At 41.2% G+C, this 23,133-nt stretch overlaps 1 protein-coding gene across 6 annotated transcripts in view; it reads left to right on the top strand.

Moving 5' to 3' along the window:
* Positions 1–284: 284 nt before the first annotated feature.
* Positions 285–23,133, top strand: part of myot (myotilin) — a 29,561-nt gene continuing 6,712 nt past the window's right edge. For 4 of the 6 annotated variants that reach the window (XR_002752269.1, XM_023328261.1, XM_023328258.1 and 1 more), the window contains exons 1-12: positions 285–425; positions 8,007–8,048; positions 8,133–8,283; positions 8,522–8,584; positions 9,646–9,787; positions 12,540–12,563; positions 12,836–12,955; positions 13,050–13,257; positions 20,288–20,501; positions 20,575–21,488; positions 22,326–22,476; positions 22,904–23,005. Coding sequence is in view for 5 of the 6 variants with exons in the window: in XM_023328261.1 (XP_023184029.1) it covers positions 8,029–8,048; positions 8,133–8,283; positions 8,522–8,584; positions 9,646–9,787; positions 12,540–12,563; positions 12,836–12,955; positions 13,050–13,257; positions 20,288–20,501; positions 20,575–21,488; positions 22,326–22,476; positions 22,904–23,005 (2,109 nt within the window). In the remaining variant the exon portion in view is untranslated. Of the gene's footprint in view, positions 426–1,024; positions 1,107–8,006; positions 8,049–8,132; positions 8,284–8,521; positions 8,585–9,645; positions 9,788–12,539; positions 12,564–12,835; positions 12,956–13,049; positions 13,258–20,287; positions 20,502–20,574; positions 21,489–22,325; positions 22,477–22,903; positions 23,006–23,133 lie in introns of those variants that run through there. The other 2 variants (XM_023328259.1, XM_023328260.1) reach the window with 2 other exon arrangements.

The following is a 23,133-nucleotide window of genomic DNA, read 5'->3' as shown; positions in this document are numbered from 1 at the left end:
GCGACATCTAGAAGAACAATTTTAATCATAAAAAAAAAACTAAACAACAAACATATCCTTCTTTATTCTAGTCATTTGTATTTGTATTTTTTTATGCTAAAGAAGGAATCTAATGAACAATCCATCTAGCCTTTAATATCGAAGCTGAAAACTACTTTAAATAGTTTTTTACTCCTTTTGCTGCCCTCCAGAAGAACTTTGCTATCCCCTCCTCTTAACCCCCTCCTCCTGACCCTTTCAATACACCCATGAGCACACACACACATGTGTAAAAGTGTGTGTCAGCTCACGCATAGCAGCAAACGCCCATTGGCTAAGTCATGACTGGCAGGCACACGGTCACCTAGCAGTTTGACGGGATCGTCCTCCTGGTGGATTGGGACTTTAGTTTGTGTTGTTTAATCTGCTGGAGAAAGAGCAGGCAGGTAAGGGGCTCAGCACATGATGGGTGGTGGGGGGTTGTTTTACACGTGCATGGCTTCGATCGCTGCCCGTAGTCCAAACCCATCCAACAGGTCGGTCTCATCGTGCTATGATTTAATTGGTTGAAGCCCATTGGGTTCATGATAGAGCGTGTTATTGCATGAAGTGAATGAGTTTGCACTCAGAGAGAAGACGACAGCTGGGTTTTGGAGGGAATGGGGGGTGGTCTGCCCTGGGCTAATTTTATGTGCTGTGTCATGAGCCTATACAGCGCCCCCCACCCACCCACCCACCAACGTCCTATCCTTATGGAGGATCTAACTTTCTAATGTCCGGATCCATGTGACTGTGGCTGCAATCAAGTATTTGGATTCTTAATGGGTGGAAATAATTCAAAACAAAGTTGTGTCATTTATAGCCTGCAGTACATACCAGTCAAATCTCACTCACAGAGCAAGTGTGTGTGTGTGTGTGTGTATGTGTGTGTTGCTGAGGGGATTCATTGCACAGCACTAGCATGTGGTTGGTGGTCGGACCCGACCAGCTGACCCGCTCCACACTAAATTGGTCTCCCATACGAGAGCGCCTGAGAAGAGTGGGGAGCTCGTTTTTCAGCGGCTGAGGAAATGTCGCAAAGTCCTTTCACGCCTTTTGTTGAGCTTTGGAGATCATGATGCTTGCAGGTAAAAATCCAGCATGCCCTTCAGATAACTGTGTTTTTACAACACATGTTTGAAGAAGAGGTATAAAGGCATGGCACCTGACAAAAGTATCCATAGCACTTGAATTTTTCCACGTTTTGCCCCAATATAATCACAACCTTTAAAGCAGGGTGTCCAAGGTGCCCTGGATCCATTTTCAGCCATTATTCTGCAAGAATGAGACAAAACTGTCATTCGTGTGCAAATGGAGGTTTTCTTATGTTTAAATAGGACAAAATTACTCCTGACACGTTAAAATCTTCTCAAACTGGAAAATGTCAAGGACAACACAGTCATTTTCTTTTAACAACAGCGCTTTTTGGATTTTCTTTACTTTCATACTAAGTAGGAGTACGTGTATTGCTTTAGACTTTTATTCCAAAGCAAGCCTCGGTGAACCGAAATCTACTTTTAGTTCATTTACTAAGGTTGGCTATTTATAGCAAATATTTTCAGAAAAACAGAAACCCAAATCCTGTTTTCTTTGTATGTTTTGTTTTTGTTGTTGTTTTTGAGAATAGGCCATGGTTTTCCAATAAAACCCCCCAAAATTTTCCAACCTAGGTGCCTTTCTTTGAAAAAGAAAATAAGCATGCACAGCTCAAACATTTGGATCTATGGTGGAACCCCGCCTTTTCGCAGTTCAGCATTTGCAGATTCAGATAGCTCCAAATTATTTGCAGGAGAGCATAAATATTCAACAGGGAATGCAGTTCAGTAGATACAAATAAACTGATTTTATGCCCCCAATGTTTCTCAATGATTATAAGGTAACAGGTAATGATGATAAGCTACTGTTAGCCAGCTAAGTAGTTATGTTTCGCTAAAGGTAGCTAAGTAAACATACATACAGGTATTAGCCGATATAGCTGCTAATACCTGTAGCAGCTATGTTTGTTAACTAGAAATAGCTAAGTAAACATAGCTGCTACAGGTATTACAATTTGCTACAAATTGTAATACAGGTATTAAAATCCTTAAACGTGTTTGGTATTTGGTAATCCTAATACCCACTACAGGTAAAGTTTCCATGTAACCAACTTTGTTTTCCGTTTTAATTATGGGGGAGCAAAGGAGAAAGGAAGAGAGAGACAAGAAATATGCCCAATGCTACTTGACACACTATTGGCTGTCGTTTGCAAAGCAGCCAATCCAGAAGCACCATTTTCCCCCCCTTGACACTGATTGGTTGTATCCCAAGAGACCGGAGATAGAAATGTCTGCGATGAATGTTAGCTTTTCCTGTAGTGCTAAGACGGTTTCCACTGTTGAGGTATGTTTGGTGTGTGTGGACTATTTAAATACATATTTATAAGCGTTTTAGACGTCGTCTCAAAGTATTGGCGGATTGCAGGTATTCTTGGACGGTTGTGGTTTAAACCTCCGTGAACAGCAGGGGTCCTCTGCAGTAAGAACTTGATCAGCTCTGGCATTCTGAGGGTTCTGGAAAAGTGAAAAGATAAGAAATGTATAATCTATAATCTTATCTTGTGAAGCTGAATTGTTAACCACCGTTATAAGAACCGCCATTTTTTAACCAAATAGTTAAATGGTTCTACTTCTTCATTAATTGAAAATTAGGTAGTTTTATAACAACTGTTTTTTTGTGTGTGTGTTGCACAGAATTATAATTGCACATCTTGCAGACGTATGGTCTACTGCTGTGCTTTACCTCTACAGCTGAACCACAGCAGGAGCTAAATGTGTCCACAGCTGAGAGAAACCACGTGATGTTGTGTTCAGGGCTGACGTCACACTGGGTGGTTGCTTAAATTAAGACGGATCTCAAGTAGGTGCTGGTTTCCTCCTGTCCTCCTGAAAGCTGTTCTCAGGTTTACCGACTCGTGTGAACAGTTGTCGGATTCTGAAGCCGCAGTGGCGACAGAACGTAGAGGGTTTGTCCTGTAACCAGTGGGTTGCCTGTTGAAATCCCTGCTCTGTTTGTCTCAGTCATTCTGTCCTCGGGCAAGGCATTTCTTTTCCTCTCCGGTGTATTGTATTGCAAAGAGCTTTGGAGTCCTCAAACTTGATAAAGAGCTATTATAGTATGAGCCATTTACCATTTCCGCTCATTGATTCTCTTGGCCTGGTCAAAACATACAATGTGGGATGCTGAAGGAAAAAAGACGGAGTTAAGTTATTGCTCATACATTAAATCAAACTTAAATAACTCCATATTTTAATGCAAATCTTTCCTTTTAGGTTTAGTAGACTAATTATGGAATCATTTAATGTTGAGGGTAAAATAATTTAATCACTGTTATCTTAGTATTTCTAGACCTTTAAGTCAGCAACACCTGATTGGTTGATGGAAAACATAAACCAGACACACCAGTTCCTCTGCCTGTGTTGAATTTGTTTAATTAAAAAGTTTTAATGTATGGTTTTCTTCTATTTTTTTATTACAATGAGGTGTGGAAAACAAATGTATGATTATTAGTTTTTTCTATTTTAGAATACGAGGTTTTCTCGATTCAAATCAAAAGATTATATGATGTTATTTATTCATTTCCAAATCTGGAAATAAATACGTCAGTTTCCACATCTGTGGTCAATACAGATTATTTTATGTATTGATTAATAGTGTTTATGTTGTATTTAAAATTATTTGATGTATCATTTTCTTCATTTGATGCTTAATTGATTTCTTAATAGTTATGTATGAACAACAAATGTTTGAATTATTTTTCACATATTTCCATTAGAATATAAGGGTTTAAAACAAGGAGTCCATATATTTATTCATATAGTGAATTTATTCTAAGGCAAAAGACAAAATCTGTCAACACAGTGCAGACGGTGTGACGCTGTGATGCCCACTGCTGTAATAATGGCAATCTTTTAAGAGTTTTGTTGTTGTTTCATACTGCTTGGTACATTATCAATTGTTTTCGATAATGTTTGATTACTTGAGGAAGTCAGTCTTTAGTAATATTTTATCATTTCTAAGAAGTTTTGATTTCCTGTGGTTGTATTTCACTTCTTCTCTTGTCTCTATTCATACATTTTTCATAGTTGTGTGTGTGTGTTGCACATCCCAGCAGTCTAAACCATCTGAGCATCAGTGTGTATGCTGGCGTTGCACCTGCCTGTCGTCGTAGAACTCCTTGCCCCCCCCCAACACCCTCTTGTCTTTACTGTAAGCCTCGATGGTCCTCTGACCTTCTGGGTTACAGATTGGTAAATACAGCCATAAATTGTGCGGTTATGTAACGGAGACAAGCGACACAAAGGGTTTAACAGCAGCTGCTGCTGTATCGGTAAAAGGACACACACACGCACGCACAAATCCACCTGTTTGCTGTGCTTATCTGAAGGGAACACAGGGTGTAATGCACGAGCTGCAGCTGTTTTTCTTCCCTTAAAGGGGCAGCATTGTGTGTGTTTTTTTTTTTCAGGCATATAGCGCCATTTTATAAGACAATCAAGTAACTATGTTATGAAAGTTCCATTTTGCAATTTAACGCCTTGAAGTTTGGCCTTTGTCTCTTTAAGAAACTCTTGTTTTTATGAAACAGGAAGTCATCACAACATGGCTCCTCTATTAACCCTTTAGCAACAGTTTTGCCAGCATTGCACTGAGAACTAGCTTCTACAACAAGCTCACCAGATGTGCAGTTCCACCAGGTTTTTGCTAATTGCTGCTGAAGGAGCTCAAGGAGCTGATTGGGGGAGTCATGGCGGAGGTCTGCTCCATGAGGTGGTAGTATGGGGGAAATTTCCTGCCATAATCAAATAGGACACATTTTCAATCTGAAAGCAAGATTTCATGTCTTTTGTTCTCAAAACTCTTAATGTTTTTGCTTACATTTGTATTTTGAAATGCTTGTACTCAAAACTTCTCCTCGCACTCAGAAATAGTCTCTGCTCAGACTCTGTGCTCGCTTGTGAAACACTTTCTGCTTGCAACGTCACCTGGTAACCTCTCAGCCAATAGAACGAAGGTTTTCCACTGGGTCCGTTTGTTTCCTTCTAGTGGGTGTGCCTGTGTGGCTACTATCGATTATAGCAACCTGCACCACCCACTGGATGTAGGGAGAAACAACGGCCTCAGCTTTCTGCTCCATGTTACACTAAACATCTGCCAGCAGTGCTACTGATCGCTAACAGCTACTGATGCTAGGCAGGAGTTTGTTCACCCAACCACTCACTACATCCAGTGGGTGGTGCAGGTTGCTATAATAGATAGTAGCCACACAGGCACACCCACTAGAAGGAAACAAACACATCTACTACAACACTTTCATTCTATTGGCTGAGAGGTTGCTAGGCGACTGTGCCAAAAAGACAGTTCCATGTTTCATAAGCGAGCAGAGCGTCTGATCAAAGACTATGAGTGCGAGGCGAAGTTTTGAGTACAAGTGTTACAATTTTTGAGAAGAAATACATGAAGTCCTGCTTTCAAAATAAAAATGTAAGCAAAAGTACTAAGAGTTTTAAGAGCAAAAGACATGAAATCCTGCTTTCAGACTGAAAATGTGTACTGTTGGATTATGGCAGAAATATTCCCCCATATGGAAGCTCCAAACTTCGTCCTTGAAGGTGGTCCTAGGTCCCACCCAGGTGTTTTGCACAGCCGGATGGTTGCCATTGGAGAGTAAATGATTTCATAACCTGCATGAAAAAATGCATGAAAGGAAGGTATGTTTTTGAGGAGGGAATAACATCACAACATGATGTAAAAAATCTATTTTGCATAATACTGACCCTTAGACCCATATTAGTCTCCTGTTAGCAGCTGTATCAGTGATAAAAACCAAAAGGTTTAACTTCTCCCTGTCATTTGGTTCTGGAGGCCAGGAAACCTCCTCTGTGTTCAGGAGGAGCCAGAGTTTAATTTAGCCCAGAAACATGACTCTCGGCCTCCTCTGTCAGCTCCTTCTTCCCAAGACATAGAGAGGGTGGGAACGGGCTGTAAAACGCCGAAACACCTTTAGTTAGCAACAAAACCCTACGCTACAGCTAAATAAAGTCAGACCGTGATGGAGACACACAGTGATCTGCTGTTCAGGAAGTGATGTGTTCCTGATGGCCCTCAGAGGGTGACCATGTGCTTGAGATTGGCTGTGCACATTAATCAACACGACCGCAGTTTGTGGCAGAGGAAATGTGCAGGAATTAGCACAAAAGGTCAATTTCATCCTATCTCCTATGAGACAAGTAAGCACAAGAACAGAAAACATCTCACTATTTAAACACCACACAGTACACATACTTATATTAAAAGATGCAATAGCATCAACAAAAGAAAACACAAAAAATTACGGAAACGGTATAAAAACAAGATACGAGAGTGGTCACGATGACAAATTTTGCTGGACGATAAATTGTCCCAGAATTATTGCGATAAACGATAATATTGTTGATATGAGACCATTTTAACTAAGATAATAGTAATGGCAAAAATAACAATGCAAGATCACATTCAGTAAACCTTTAATTTTAATAAACATTTAACACTGGAGCTGGAAAATAAAATAAATAATAATCAAAAACAACAAATAAAATGAATTTTGAAGACTTTGTAAGCAAAATCTTCCTTCAAAATAAGAGCTGGTTGAGACCAAAGCACAAAACTGAAGACTTTTCTCTTCAGTTTTGAAGATAAAACTGAAGAAAAAGAGATAAATGATAAATCATGCCAATGGAAATTATTGAGTTTGTTTTATCATGTGCTTAACTGGTTTACTGAATAATGTGACAGGCCTATAAAAGACCCTCTGCTGTCAGCAGTGGGAAACAGTATGAATGACTATAACTGTTTTACTTTCATCCTATACTTGAGTTTCTTTTTAACAATTGCATGGTTTTCACTGTTTGATTTACAGGTTATTGTTTGTTAAACAACTAAAGGTCTAATTTGTTTTTAAGTTGCATTTGACTGCATTTAATAAAATAAATCTTTCATAATTTGACAGCTCAGATCTAAAATGATTTAAAATTAGATCAACATATGTAGCATGTCATGTTTCTGGAAGACTCTTTCAAAGACAAAAATGTGCTGCAGAGATTTTTTCTTTGTTATATTAAGACTTTATTAAGAATTGTTTTTGTTTGCTTTTTTTTTCAAAGCTAACTAAAGGAAGAGTTATCAACTATCTGACGTCTTATTACCCAGACATTCAACATTTTGCTACTTAGAGGTTTGGTAGAGATGAGCTGGGCCAGACTTCAGAAAGGGCTTACAGAGGCAGTAGCCCAGGGCGTCAACTTTTGGAAGGGCTGCAAAAATGTTTTCCCTTTCTCTTTTCTATTTTTTATGAATGTGTGTTTTGCAAATATTTGTACTTCGTATAAAACCCATAGGCCCAAATCACGTGAGATGTTAAAGGGTTAATAGAGGAGCCATGTTGTGATGGCTTCCTGAAGGCGGAGTTTCAGAAAAAGCAGGAGCTTCTTAAAGAGACAGAGACCCAATTTCCAGGCGTTAAATTACAAAGTCAAATTTCTTTTAAATTGTGTTTGATGTCTATAAACAGAATTTTTATAACAACTGAATATGGAAAATTTATTGTGAAATAAAATGTTGCTATGTGCCTGAAAAGTAGATAATACTGCCCCTTTAATGTTTTTGCTCTGATAGAGTAACCAGTGTAAGGGGGATGTGTTTCAGTGCCTGTTTTTGTCAAATTAATTCAAAATTCAAAAAATACTGCTGATCCACCTTGTTTGCTTTTGCCGCTCTCCTATAAATGGTACGTCTAGAAAGCAGGGCAGAAAGACGTTGGAGTTATGATGCTTTGAACTTCGTCCTGCTCTCTCTGCTTTTAATTATATCTTAATAAAGATAATTCTAAATATATTATTAATAAGCAGCTTGTTATATATTTTTTTTATAATTAAAGATAGTTATGGATATTTAACTATCTTTATATTTTGCAGGACATCTGTCAGTGCCAGCGACATGGACTCCAACGTGACCCAGTAAGTTAGAAACACACACTCACACAAAGAGAAACGGAGAAACTTTAGAAGGTGTAATGTCTCCCACTACATCCCACCACTCAGGATGCAGAAGAAGACCAGCACCATGTCTCTGACCATTTCCTCCTCCCCCTCCTCTCGGGAGCACTCCTCTTCCTCCTCTTCCTCCTCCTCCACGTTGCTCGCTCAGAGACACTCAAGCCTGGTGCATCCGTTGTGTGTCAGCCCTCAGAGGGTAATTACATCGACCTAAAATGAATCATTTGTCCTGGTTCAGCTGATGCGTTATGGAAATGTGTCATTTAAATTGGAAAATGCAACCTTTTATTGCCTGCTATATTTGCAGACGCAACAATCCTTCATGGAAATAGATAAATATGGAAAACAGTGTTTGGTTCAGGCCTGAGCTGGTGCACAAGTATGCAGAAGTTACAGTAGCAATAAACAGAACCCTGTGTGTTTTCTGTGTGCAGATGCAGAGTCCTGTCTACAATCAGCAGTACTCAGGGAAAGGAGTACCTCCCACATTCGTTAAGGTAACATAGATCTCTATAGAGTGTCCTTAAAGGGACAATATCATGTAAAATTGACGTTCTTGAGCTTTACATAGTGTTATAATATTGTTTCCTCATCAAAGACATACCTGGACTGTTGCTTTGACTCTTTCGCGCATGTTTGAGAAATCCTTTAATCTCTCGTGGAAACCATTCAGCTGTGCGAAACGCCTGGGTGGACTCAGCTCCTTCAAACTAGCCTTCAGCTATTAGCAAACACCTGGTGGAGCTGTGGATTTGCTGAGCTCATTATAGAAGCTACTTCTCATGGAAATGCTGGTAAAATGTTGTTAAAGGGTTAATAATGGAGCCATGTTGTGATGACTTTCTGAAGGTGGAGTTTTAGGAAGAGGAGGAGTTTCTTAAAGAGACAGAGGCCCGATTTCAAGGTGTTAAATTATATATATATATATATATGCAACATTTTTATAACAAATAAAGTTAACATAGTTACTTGATTATGCTATAAGATGGTGCTATGTGTCTGGAAAACACATAAACCAGGGTGTCCAAAGTGCAGCTTGGGGCTGTTTGTGGCCCTTGGACTGATGGAGACTTTTTACTTGTAATCAGAGTAAAGTTACCACCAACAATTTTTCTTACAATGGAAAGTATGTTAAGTATGTTACAAAGTACTTGTTTTTGCTTTCGTTTTGTTTTTTTACAACCAAGCTCTTATTCAAAGACTTTTACTGAAAAACTGACTTTGCTTCATCCAAGTCAACTTTTATCTACTGAGTTCATCTTGGCTACATAGGCAGGTTTTTAAGAAAGTGACCTAAATCTTATTACGTTGAGAAATAAATTTGTTCAATTGAGCTTGAAAGAATTTGAAAACTAGCTGTTCTTTTTTTAAGTAGAAAAAAAATACAGATTTTGCCCCATGTGACAAAGTGTTTGGACACCCCGGCCTTAAACAAAGTGCAAATATCAGAACTAGCTGTGTATAAATCTCTTCTGACATCAGGCTCATCCACCTTCTCTTCCCTTGTTCTTATCTTCCTCCTTTGAACCCTCCTCCTCATCATCCTCATCTACCCCAGTGCCTCCATGACATGTCCACAGTGAAAGGTCAGCTGGTGGTCCTGGAGTGCCGGCTGAGGGGGACCCCTCCGCTGCAGGTCATGTGGTACAGAGAAGACGAACAAATACAGGACTCTGACGATTTTAGGATATTGCGCAAGAGTAAGTGTGAGATGGAGTCAGACGATGTCACAAAGTTAGCATCAGAGTGAGCAACCTTTAAGCAGAGTCCATACTGTCATGTATGGCATATAGCTTTACATTTCAGCCATTTTGACACCCACCATAGCGATTTAGCATTAGCTTCACTGGCATTGAAATCAGCATTAGCTGAAAACGTAGCACAAGATCTTAACCTATGCAATGTTGCTCTTCAGGAGGTGATCCTTTTGAACAGACTCTTCCCTCGTGGTTTTAGTTTTATAGTTGTTGAGTGTCGCTAACTCTTTTGCTTTATCTTTATTCAACTGAAAGTTTACAAGATAGTCAAGTAAATTAACACTTACTTGGCAAACTGTTAATTTAGCCAAGTTAGTGGCTAAATTAACAGTTGTTAATTTTGGAGCTAGGGAAATTTAGCCTAGCTTCGCACAGAAGCTAAGCTAAACTAAGTTAGCAAAAACGTTAATTAACACAAGAAAGTGGCAATTTAGTAAGTGGCTAAATTACTTAGCCTAGCTTGGCACGCAATCTAAGCACAGCGAATGATTTCAAAGTTAACGAAAACACGACGGCATTAAACGATATATTAGCTCTGCTATTAGCCGCGTCAATGGAAGTGTTCCCACCGCTGACATAATGATTATACTGACTGTAGAAATGACAATGTTTACACGGGTAGGCCTTTTTGTTGTGGTGAATCCAAAAAGATCTACACACATAAGCAATACTGCTCAAAAAAATTGTAGCATAAATAAGATCCCTTTTACAGAAACTGTTGGGGCTTCCAAGGGTGTGGCTTGGTTGTAATAAGCAGCTAATTCCTCTAATGAATACATTTACCCAAACTAAAGGTTAGGTTTTGCTACATGTTTTATTTCAGAGATAATGCTGTAAAGATTCATTTATTTTCAGAAATTTTACACATTGGGTTCTAGTGAACCTAGTGAAAGCTGTTCAAAAAGGGGGACCGGAGGGTGTGCTCCAATTATAGAGGGGTCACACTCTTAAGCCTCCCTGGCAAGGTCTATTCAGGGGTCCTGGAGAGGAGGGTCCGTCGGATAGTCGAACCTCGGATCCAGGAAGAGCAGTGTGGTTTTCGTCCTGGTCGTGGAACACTGGACCAGCTCTACACCCTCGGCAGGGTCCTGGAGGGTGCATGGGAGTTCGCCCAACCAGTCTACGTGTGTTTTGTGGACTTGGAGAAGGCGTTCGACCGTGTCCCTCGGGGAGCCCTGTGGGGGGTTCTCCGGGAGTATGGGGTACCGGGCCCTTTGATACGGGCTGTCAGGTCCCTGTATGACCGGTGTCAGAGTCTGGTCCGCATTGCCGGCAGTAAGTCGGGCTCGTTTCCGGTGAGAGTTGGACTCCGCCAGGGCTGCCCTTTGTCACCGATTCTGTTCATCACTTTCATGGACAGAATTTCTAGGCGCAGCCAAGGTGTTGAGGGGGTCCGATTTGGTGGCCTTAGGATCTCATCTCTGCTTTTCGCAGACGATGTGGTCCTTTTGGCTTCATCAGATCGTGATCTGCAGCTCTCGCTGGAGCGGTTCGCAGCCGAGTGTGAAGCGGCCGGGATGGGGATCAGTGCCTCCAAATCCGAGGCCATGGTCTTGAGCCGGAAAAGGGTAGAGTGCCTCCTCCGGGTCAGGAGGGGTGTCCTGCCCCAAGTGGAGGAGTTTAAGTATCTCGGGATCTTGTTCACGAATGGGGGAAGAAGGGAGCGGGAGATCGACAGGCGGATTGGCGCAGCGTCTGCTGTCAAGCGGGCGCTGTACCGGTCCGTCGTGGTGAAGAGAGAGCTGAGCCAAAAAGCGAAGCTCTCGATTTACCGGTCGATCTACGTTCCCACCCTCATCTATGGTCATGAGCTTTGGGTCATGACCGAAAGAACGAGATCGCGGATACAAGCGGCCGAAATGGGTTTTCTCCGTAGGGTGGCTGGGCTCTCCCTTAGAGATAGGGTGAGAAGCTCAGTCATCCGGGAGGGACTCAGAGTAGAGCCGCTGCTCCTTCACATCGAGAGGAGCCAGTTGAGGTGGCTCGGGCATCTGGTCAGGATGCCTCCTGGACGCCTCCCTGGTGAGGTGTTCCGGGCACGTCCCACCGGGAGGAGGCCCCGGGGAAGACCCAGGACACGCTGGAGGGACTATGTCTCTCGGCTGGCCTGGGAACGCCTCGGGATTCCCCCGGAGGAGCTAGAAGAAGTGGCTGGGGAGAGGGAAGTCTGGGCCTCCCTTCTGAAGCTGCTACCCCCGCGACCCGACCTCGGATAAGCGGAAGAAGATGGATGGATGGATGGATGGATGGGTTCTAGTGAAGATGGAGTCATGGATATCTGACACATTTTATCTTGAAAATATCGATGGAGTCAAGAAGTGATTTATAGATGAGGCCCTCAGTGGTATTAACAGATTTTAGTTCATCTTCAAGTGAAAGAAGACATTTTGAAAATTTTTTACTATGTATTTAATGGTTGCAAATACTAACCTTAAGATTTTGAGAACCGATTATAAGAAAAAAAAAGTGTACAGTTCTCCACTTAGAATAAAAGTTCCTTTTGTGTTAGTTGATTCTGTCTTTACACTTCAGCACATTATGGCATTTTTGTATTATCTGTGACAGTAAAACTAATAGCAGACCATCGGCGATATAAAGCAGCTTGCATTTACTGGATCTTGTTTTCAGATGTGAATTACTTTGATCAGAACAAAAAGCTAAAGTTAACTCAAACAATCTGTCCTTGTGTTTCCAGAAGGCAGCTCTGCATCGGTGCCAGGTGAGTCCAAAACACAGATTGCAAGGAATAATAATAGTAGGAGGATGAAAATAGTCCATGAATACACATAAATGGGGCTCAAGATTTTATTAAGCTTTCTGTTTTTTTCACTGTAAGGCTCTTTGGTTGACTTTCACAAAGTTTAGACATAACTATTGGAGTAGTTCTTTAAAAGTAAGGTCTGATAAGAGACAATGTCGATGATTTACACACGAAACAGAAAATGGAAGATGTGTATTCCTGTGAGAAACGCTGAAGTCTCGTCTCTGCAGAGGAGCTGTGTACGCTGGTGATCACCGAGGCTTTTCCCGAAGACTCTGGCCTGTTCAAGTGTGTGGTGCTCAACTCCTACGGCACGGTTTCCTGCTCAGCCACACTGGAAGTCTACAACGGTACGGTGTCTCTGGCTGTTTCGCAAACCCGCTGCATGACCCGTGAGCTCACCTGAGTCGCTGTCTCTCACACGCACGCGCACACACACACCAGACCTAGAGGAGCAGCTGGAGGTTGAGGCAATTCGCCAGCAAGAAGCGCAGTCTCTCAGTCAGGAAGACAGCGAGGCGGAGCACCATCAGGAAACTACTTCCTTCGGGAGAAGCATAGAGGGTTTTCCTCCCGTGTTACCTGACTGTGTGAACCTTCCCCCTCCGGAGTGGCCCGACAGCCCCTTAGAAGACGGTATCCAGGGTGCAGAGTGAGTACATGAAGGCTCTCACACACTGAGACATTATATGACCTAAAGGTCGTTCTTTATTCCCCTGTAATTTAATGCTCTGTTCTAGCGTAGTGAAAAAGTTGCAAGAAAAAGCCATCAAAAGTAAGGAAGCAAGTAATTGTTTTTTGTAATATTATAGAAAGAAAAAAATTATTTATTGTACCAGGTGGTCAAGTATTCCTTTAATTCTGTTACATTTAAAATATTCACCTTCCTAATGCATTTTTTTTTTTTTTTACCAAAAGTGTTTTTTTTCTCCTGAAATCATCTTTAAGAAAATTACGTAGGCCATTATTTGTGGTGATGATATTAAATATATGTACTGCACATATGCTGTAGTTCACATGTTTATCCACAGGAGGTCGCTTGTGTCCATTTCCAATATTACTTTCTTTTTTTCCTGCCGTTTCTCTACGTCAGAAATTTATTGTTGCTGTTAATTTCTATTCATTTTTTAAAAATTATTTATACCCATTTACTTCTTAAGTATGTTTTTTATTTTATTTTTTTAATCTGGGACCTGAATCCAAATTCTTGTGCCACAAACAAGCAAAAGTGGTATGATGTTAAAAAAAATATCCTTGAATCCTTAATTTCTGGAATGTTCCCAATGAGTACTGTATTTTTATTGATTTACTTTCCATGCAGAAAATGGTTTAAGGAAAATAGTTTATTTTCCCTTAAAAACAATAATTCAAAAGTGGAAGAGGTGCTGCAACATCCCATATTGCTGCTCTGCATGAGGGCTTTTAGTGCTGACACCATCCAGACATGCACTACTGTAAATGTTCACTACCCAGATTCTTTCTGTACGCTTCCTTGTTGTCTCTAATTTCGACTTTGAGTTGCTTCTGTATACTCCCTCATAATTCCTTAAAGACTCTTCTTTTTTTTGTTTGTTTAGCAGTTCCTTACTTTTACTGGGGAGCCAACGTGTGTTATCAGTGAGGCATATTACTGCTCTGGTGGGGATGGTGTCGTCCACACAGTAGTTTGACGTGGGTCGCGCGCTCAGTCGTGGCGTCGATGTCCTCTCCATGCGGCCGGCACAGTGCATCCCAGTCTGTAGCCTCGGAGCAACACTCCAGGACCTCTGCAGCTTTCTCTGACCACCGTCTCACACTTCTTTCATTACATCTTATAGTGGGATTTTATTTCGGGTTGAAGAAAATAAAATTGCGATCTGATTTCCCAAGACGAGGTCTTTGCTTTGGAGATGTATGTGGTTTGTGGCATGCAGGTTTGTGATGTGCATGAAACTGATCCAACACTGGCCGTGTTTTGCTTTATTAGAGTAGCTGACACAATGTTGAATTGTTATGGGAGAGAGATCAAAATCCTCAGATTTAGCCACAGTAATATGCCTCCAACATATTCAGGTGTTTTGTCTGTAAAGGTTTTGTGCTTTTATTTATATTTTTGTATTTATTTATCAAAGTTCAATTTAAATCCTCACATACATAAGAACTTACTACACCAGTTGTTAGGTTGTGGCTCTTTATATCTACTTAAGAAATGATGAATTAGTTTAATACGTCAACATATGTAGGGTTAACGCTGCTATTGCCAAGATAATTTCATTTGAAGTTGACTTGCTTTGCAGGGTAACTAATAAAGTAAGATTCAGTTCAGTTTATTCACAGCAATCACCAATTTACACGAAAAGCTGTGTTTAGGAACTTTACAAAGGAAAAAAAGACAACACATTTATAAACAGAAATATATTGTCCATTTGGTTCAATCATACAGACTCCAATTAATTTGTAATTATGAAGCAACACAGTCAGATTGAGTTTATTGAGATTTATCAAATTATGTTTTAATCAATTCTTTGAACTGAACAAGCAAGTATCAGTTGATAGTCAACTTTGCATCAATCAATCAATCAATCAATCAATCAATCAATCAATCAATCAATCAATCAATCAATCAATCAATCAATCAATCAATCAATCAAACCAAACATGGCGCAACAGTGGAGAGGAAAAGAACTGTTCTTTACAGAGTGGAAACCTCCAGCACAACCTGGCTCACTTTGAGCAGCCGTATTCTTAGCTGCTTAGTTTTATTGTACAAGGGTACAAAAACATAATATTACCGATACATCAGGTATGACAATTAAGTATTGAACATAAATTTGGTTATGTGTGATATAAACACATAACCAAAGGAAAAGCATGTGCAAAGCCTTGACACCAACTGAAATCACTCAGCAATTAGAAAGCAATCCTGCCAGTTAGAGCAAATTAATATCAGCTGTTTCGGTCCCAATTCATGGCTAAGAAGGTCCGCAATGTGTTAACAAAACCATTGATCTCTCACATGACCTTTGCAGTTTTGCGTCAAAGCGTAATTGCCTAGGTTACAGCACACACCGTGTGTTTATTTGTTGTATTGTAGGTGTGCAATACTATATAAATATATATATATATATTTTTATTTAAATATGTTTTATGTCCATCATCTTTGTTGAAACTGAAATGGAACCAATGAAACCCGTTAAAGATGAGTAAAACGAGGCTCTATGTATCATAAAACAAGTTAGTAACCATGGTAACACGAATGAGCTCACGGGCAGTTAAAGAGCTGGACCAGCGCGCGCCGTACGTGAGCGCGCCGGGTCACCTGTCGCAGCTCCGCCAGCCTCGCTGAGCTCCAGCTGAGTTTGATGGTGTCACGTCTGCGTGGAGGAGCAGCTTTCATTCGGCCACTAGAGCTCTGTGGAGAGGAAACGTTTGTCGAGGTAAGAACACCAGCCTTGTAGCTGCTGAGAGCGTTTTCTCACGGTTCCGCTTTGACTCTGTTTGTGTCGGTGTGTTTGAGTGAAGGTGTCAGCTCCACGGTGCGTTTTGAAGTTTAGACAGCTTAACTTTTTTTTTTTTTTTACCTGAATGCTGTTGGGGTTTTCCCCCCCCCCCCCCCAACTAAATAAATTAATGTTACGCCCTCCAAAAATGAGCTAATATATGTTTGTATGTTTCATGAAAGGGAGGGAAACAAATGTCTGTCCGGGTTTTTTTTGTCGGTGTTTCAGAAAACGCTGACGGGATGATTAACTTCTCTAGGTTAATTGAAGCTGGTTCCAGTTCCGACATGTTGCCATTTCTCTTTAATCTCACATTCACACAGTGCCTTAGAAACTGTTAAAATATGAGTCTCGGTATTAGAACCATGAATCCTCCCAGTGCTGGTCCTTTTCTACTCAGCTGCTCGTGACGTCACTGTGCAGGGGGACCCAAAACTTTCCCAATAGTTTTTTTGTTTTTTTGTTTTTTTTTTGACGTTTGCTCTCTGTGTTTGCAGCAGTGACGTTGCAGCTAAATGACCTGAGCTGGAAGCTGTGAAGTGTTAGAAGCCCCCTGACCTTGAGGCTTTAACACTTCGCAGTCGGATCACTTTCACTTCCCAAGTAAATCTGTTGTTTTCTTTTGCACAGCAGGCATTCAAACGCTTTTCCTTCAAAGACGTGAAGCCTTTGAAATAACAAAGGCAAACGTTTTGGTATTCAGTTGAATCTCAAATGAATTCTTAATGAAAAGTTTCCATCCTGCAGCAAGTGGAGAGTAATTCATTTAACCTCTGAGAGGGGTATAAATAAATGCTTTCCTTGCCCTTCTTATTGGACGCAGTTCAGTTGGTGTGTCTCTAACTTGACCTGATACGTTGGTTCATGTTCAGCTCCAGGGAGGGCTTCACGGTGTGAAGTATGCTGGTCAGAGAGTGTGCTGTCCAGAACTATGATCTCACATGTAATCTGAAGAGCAGACATGGCGGCGGCGTCCTTCAGAAACCAGCCACGGTCTTCTCTCGTGCTTTACACGACTGCGTTTCAGAAAACTGGTGCCAGAATGATTGGATAATTCGTTCTTCTTAGATAAATGAATTATTTCCATTTCATTTCCCCCCCCAACAGCTGGGGAAACAACTATTATGCAGTGTACATCACCATGCTGTCAGGGATCAAGTTAGTGCACAACCTAATATCCTTGAGTGCGTCAACCTTATAGGAAAGTATGAAGTCTGTGTCTGCAGTGCTAGTTCTAGATTACAAAGTGCTATCAACATCTTTGTCTCTGTGATGTCATTGGCCGTACAACTTGCGTTGGGCCAACCCACAATGCCGTGTCCATCTTGCTGGTATGCTTTATAGCTGCTCTGTCAACGCTTTAGTGTTTGCACCTGCCAGCTGATGTCCGAATACCAAGACGAATATAGCTTAGGCAACTTTATCACACAAATGCACAGACTGTCGCACACATGAGTAAAGTAGGGACGCTTTCTGTTGATGTGTTGTTGTTTTTTTTTACCCACAAAAGTTTGGAGTGTATTCAATTAACAAGTAGTCGAAATTCAAAGAGTTTGTGGATCTGTAGGAAATGAAGTGCAAGATTAACACGTTTAACAATATTCTCACAAGTAGTCGTCCCTGAAAGTTGACTATAAAAGCCCAATATTTTCTTTTTAGACTGTTGGGCTCAGTTGTTGAGCCCAACAGTCTAAAAAGAAAATATTGGGCTTTTATAGAGCTAGTTGCTTTTCTTTTGGTTAAAGTGGTCATGTTTTCTTAAAATCAGGGTTTTGCTTCTGATTTTTAATATCAGACTTCTGTACAGCGACGTCTGTATTGATTGTAGTTGATTCAAACTTTTCATTCAGAGCTCAATAAATTCATCAGTTTTTTTATAGCATTATTGCTATAAAAATGTATTTTAAAAAAGGTTTTTATGTTAGTTTGTCTTAATTAGTTTTTACATTATTTTATATATTCGTTGTGAATGCTGCATTATGGTCTGGTTAATGACGGACATTGACAGTTTACTGTTTTTGAGAGAGCGGTAATATTACAAATCAAAGACAAAGTAATGAAGCGAGGCATTTTAAACAGTCTTCTGACTCTTTATATAGGTCTGTTTACTGTAAGCACAGTCTTTCTTTATGTTTATTGTAAACGTAGACCCTTATTTTACCTCTGAGCTGTCCAAAAGACCAGGAACATTTCCATGCATGCTCCATAATAAACAGGAGCTGGAGGCACATTCAACATAATGTTCCTGTTCTTTCTTTAAGCAGCAGCCTGACTGAACAGCTGGCAGGCCTCTGTTTTAATGGACGCGTTCATCTACATGCTTCTCCTGACTTCCTTTAACAGATGCTGAGAACCGCCAACTATGAGTTGTTTTTTATCAGTCACTTTTTTTTGGAAATCACAACTATCATAGTCACAATAAGAATTTCATGTTTAGTTACGGGATTAAAGTTATAATACTGTGAGAATAAACTCAAAATAAGAGATTAAAGTCACAATATTAGGAGAATAAATATGTAATTTTATGACGATTTTCATTCAATCACTTATACAATACCATATTAAAAATGCATAAAAGTAAATAAATCAGTAAATTTTCAAGTAATAAAATGAAGATTGTAATGCCTAAAATGCTGATCATCAGCAGCAGGATCTTGAAACATTGAAAGTGATCATTTTAAAGAAGAATGTAAAAGCTGATCATGTATTGATAACTCTATCCAAGCTTTTTTTTTTCCTCATTAAAACATACTTTTCCTTGTAATTTTACATAATTTTTTCCAGATAGGTTTTTATTCTGCTAATGTTTGACATCTAATAATATTATGACGTGCCTAAAAGTGTAATTCTTACACAAGGTTGGTGTAATTCTTACACTTTTAGGCACGGTGAAAGTTTTCATCTTCAAACTGGTGATCGTTTTAATCCCAAATTAACAATACAGCTCTACATGTTGCACTCATTCTTTAAGCTTTTCATAGCTGAAGAAAATATTGGGGGGGAAAAATACATTTCATAATTGTGCTTTTTTTTTTTCAAAGAACAGCTTGTTCTGATTTTTCTGGTCTTGTTTTGACCCCTGAATGCATAACAACACTGTGAGACAGTATTTTAGTTATGTAACCATTGGACTATAATAATTTCATGATTTGTCCAGATACTTAAAGCCAAGGTTTGTTGTTGGTGTGTGATTTATACAGTCGAGTTGTGAATCTGCAGTATCAAAATGTGACTGAACCTGTTCAGAGTCTGGGGCGGCTCATGCTGGCAGGGCAAACCTTGTTTTATGCCCTTAGGAGACGGGACCCAGCTCTGAACCACAGCATGAGAGAGAACGAATGCTATTGTCATTATTCCGCTGCGCAGGGCGACTACGTGGCAGTCATGGTAACGGCATTCTTTCTATCCCAGTAGAAAAGTAGAGGAGCAGACATGCTGGTATTAGAGGAGGAAACCGGGTGACTGGGCTGAAACGGGAGCAGAACCTCCTCTATCTGCTACTCTCATCAGTCAGCACTGTAAAACGTTTAATGTGCCTTTAATTTCAACAACACTGCTATTAACTCTGATTGTTTACTTTTGCTGATCCAAACTTTTAAAAAAAAAAATTTAATAAGTGGCTCTCTGGTTTTTCTTTGTTAAATATGAAATCATTACATTGTTCAACTTTGACCCAACATTTTTTTTTTTTTTTTTTTTACTGAAGTCTCTTTTATTTTTCTTTCAAACTAAAGGTGGGCGATCTGAACTTCATCATTTCATGATATCATGTTAATGATGAAAATGATGAGAACTAATTATTCCATCTTTTGCAGTCAACTCTAGTGTTGCCACTTTGTCACAGCAATCACTTTCCCACAAACACAAATGATGCTCGTGAAGAACGTTCCCATCCGTAATGCACTTCTCACATGAAGAAGTGTGGTTTGCATCACAAAGCTGCACTTCTTCAGTAACTGCTTTCAGATTTATTGGTGCTTTTATTAAACAATGGAGAAAATAGTTCAACTATGAATCCTGACAATAATACATGTTGGGTGGTTTTCAACATCATTAATTGGTATTTATTATGATGACTGTAAACCAGATAAGACGTTGCTCACGATAAATGATACAATAAATACTCAGCAGCTCCATTTCAGACCTTTAGTCTACATTTCCCTCCTTGCGGTTCTTTCTAACTCCTGTCTGTCTCTCGTTTAGTCTCCCTGACCCTGAACCCGCCAGCCTCTCCATCGAGGAGCCTTTAGGTCGCAGTGAGGAGGAAAGTGCTCTGAGCTCAGAGGGTCAAAGGTCACCAGACGTTCCTGTCAGGGTCTGCACGCCGAGCCCCCCTCCTCTGCCCTCACCGCCAGCACAAGTTAAGGAGAAATCCCAAACGCCCAAGCTGTTCACGCCAAGCAAGCTGAGCTTCACGGTAAATTTGAGTGGCCGATAATCTGCTGTTTAATCTGTCATCCTGTGAGATTAAACGTCCCGTTTCCTCCCAGTCCTCCCAGTCAGGAGGGAACAACATGAACCTGTCGGACCTGCCCTCCTTCACCCCCGGCGCCTTCCCTCCCAGCGCCTTCAACTATGAGCGGCCGAGGCACTTCATCCAGTCGCAGGCGGCCTTCCAGGCGCCCAGCTATGAGAGCGTGCTGAGGGAAGCCCAGGAGAACCAGAACAACCAGCAGAACCTCAGCAGTACCCAGAGCAGTGCAAACGTCGCAGAGGGCCAGATGAAGGCCAGTCACACTCAGTCGTTTTCTCAAGCTCAGTCCGTGTCCAAGTCTGTGTCCCAGACTCAGTCCCAGTTCCAGTCGTTAAGCCTGAGTCAGAACCAGACGAGGTCAGTGGCCCACGGTCAGATCCAGACGCAGGCCAACGGAACCGCCAAGTCCTCCCCCTCCTCATCCAGCCTCAACTCTCCTACCACCCCAGCCTCCTCTGCTGCGCCTCCTTTTTCTTCCAGCACCTCCCTGCTCCCTCCCTCTACCTCCTCCTCCTCGCTGCCCCGCGCCACCATGCGCTCCACCATCACCCTCACCCCCAGGGTCCCCAGCGCATCAGGCCTCGGCAGTGCTAGCCTGCCCGCCAACCAGGACACCCTGTCTGCTTCTGCTGCCTACCTCTGCTCTGTCCTGCCCTCCCCGTCCTCCTCGTTCTCCTCCAAACTGTCTCCCAGCTCCAGCCTCCCCCACGCCTCCACCTCCCCTTCCTGCTCCCCGCTGGCGCCCACCAGTCCCCTCCTCCCTATGAGTACCTCTGCTTCCACATCCTCCCTTCCTCTGCAGCCCCTCCCAGTGTCTCCCTCCCTCCCTCGCTGTCCTTCCTCATCCTCCCTCCCCCAGATGAACAATCAGAGCAGGGTTCAGCCCACCGTGGTCTCCCTACCTGCCGACTACAAGGGGACGCCAAACACGTGAGTTTAAATGCACTTTCCCGTTTAGAGGCGTGATGTTTATAAAACGCACTCCTAGGCAAAAGTATTCTCAGCCCTTAAAAACTACAGCTTGTGTAACATTACTTTGAAAGTATCTTTAAAAAATTCAGGGACGCATTATGAGCAAACTTAACACACACTGCAAGCCAAATCCTTATAAGAATAGTTTAATTCTTTACTCTCTTTCATTAAACTCCAGATTTGTAGGTCACATAAATCCACATTCTTCCACATGAGCAGTAGATCCCTGCAGCTCCTCCAGAGTTACCATGGAGCTCTCTTCTCTGACTAATGCTTTGTGTATTTATGGAGGGACTTCTTGGGGTGTAGTAAATAACACACCCACTGTATTTGTTTTAGGTTGTCACAGTTGTTGAAAACCTTTGTCTGAACTGACCAGGACACGATTTGAAACCATTACTCAGAACCTCTTTTCCTGACCTATGACCTCATTGGTTTTTATAAGCAGCTGATTGCACCACCAGTGTGACGGTGGCTCAGGAAGTAGTTCATCCTGTAAGCAGTGGATTGCCAGCCGGTTTGAAGCCCCATTCCACCCGTCTGCTGCTGTCTTTGTTCAGGACACCTCGCCCGCCTTCCTTTTTATTCTTTGAACTGAACTTGATAAAGTGCTACACAAGAACAGGCTTATTCTGGGTTCATCTATGGCATAAAATCCTAGTAAGGGACACAAAAGTTTGTCTGACAAAATATGACCAAAAAGGGGTAGGAATACTTTTGTAAAGTGAGATTTTATTTTAATTTTCCGTCTCTAAACATTTTTTCTAAACATTGCCATCTGTTATCTCCTTTCAGCCTTCCTAAGCCCATCTTGAAGAAATCCGTAGCTCCTCGGCCGTCCTCCTCCCGCTCCACAGACGAAGACATCCAGGGCTCTAAGGACGCCTTGATTCAGGATCTGGAGAAGAAGCTTCGCTCCAAGGAAGCCAGGAGGAGACACAGCCAGGTGTGACTGATGGACTACAGGAACAAGTGCTCCATAAAAAGAAAACACTTCCTATTGTAAAATAAACACAAACTAAACTATAGACATAATTACATCCATCAAACTGCTTGTCGAACAAAGCATCTAAAAGCGTTTTGCTTGCCTTGCTAAGGGTGTATTTTCTTTCTTTTTGTTTTATTTGTAAACAAATTGATTCAGTCATAAAAAAATCTGTACAAGTTTCATTTTATTCTGTGGAAAATGAACTGAAGTTTTCTCACCAACGTTGCATCAAAGCTTTACTGATTGCTTTCTACCCAACTCCAATCCACTTTTGAAGGCTCTTCTGCTGCCTTGCTTGATTTGGAGAAACTACTTTAAACTCATGTTTGAACAACTCTTCTCACACTTTGTTTCCTCTAATAAGAATGCTTTTCTTTCTTGCCAGAAACTGTCGTATGAGGAGCGAATGGCTCGCAGGCTGCTGGGTCCAGACAATGCTACGTATATGTTGGACCAAGACAATTTCTCTGACTTGCAGCTTGACCAGGTACTACAGTTTTCAGTTTAGTAAGGAAAGCATCAAATGCAGTGTATCGGAAGAACCCATAATATTACTGATGTACAAACAGTTTACACCCCTTTGAACTTGTCCACAGTTCATCACTAGCATGTAAA

The sequence above is a fragment of the Xiphophorus maculatus genome, chromosome 23 (assembly GCF_002775205.1).
Source record: "Xiphophorus maculatus strain JP 163 A chromosome 23, X_maculatus-5.0-male, whole genome shotgun sequence".
Taxonomy (NCBI): domain Eukaryota; kingdom Metazoa; phylum Chordata; class Actinopteri; order Cyprinodontiformes; family Poeciliidae; genus Xiphophorus; species Xiphophorus maculatus.
This window is presented reverse-complemented; position numbering and strand designations above follow the sequence as displayed.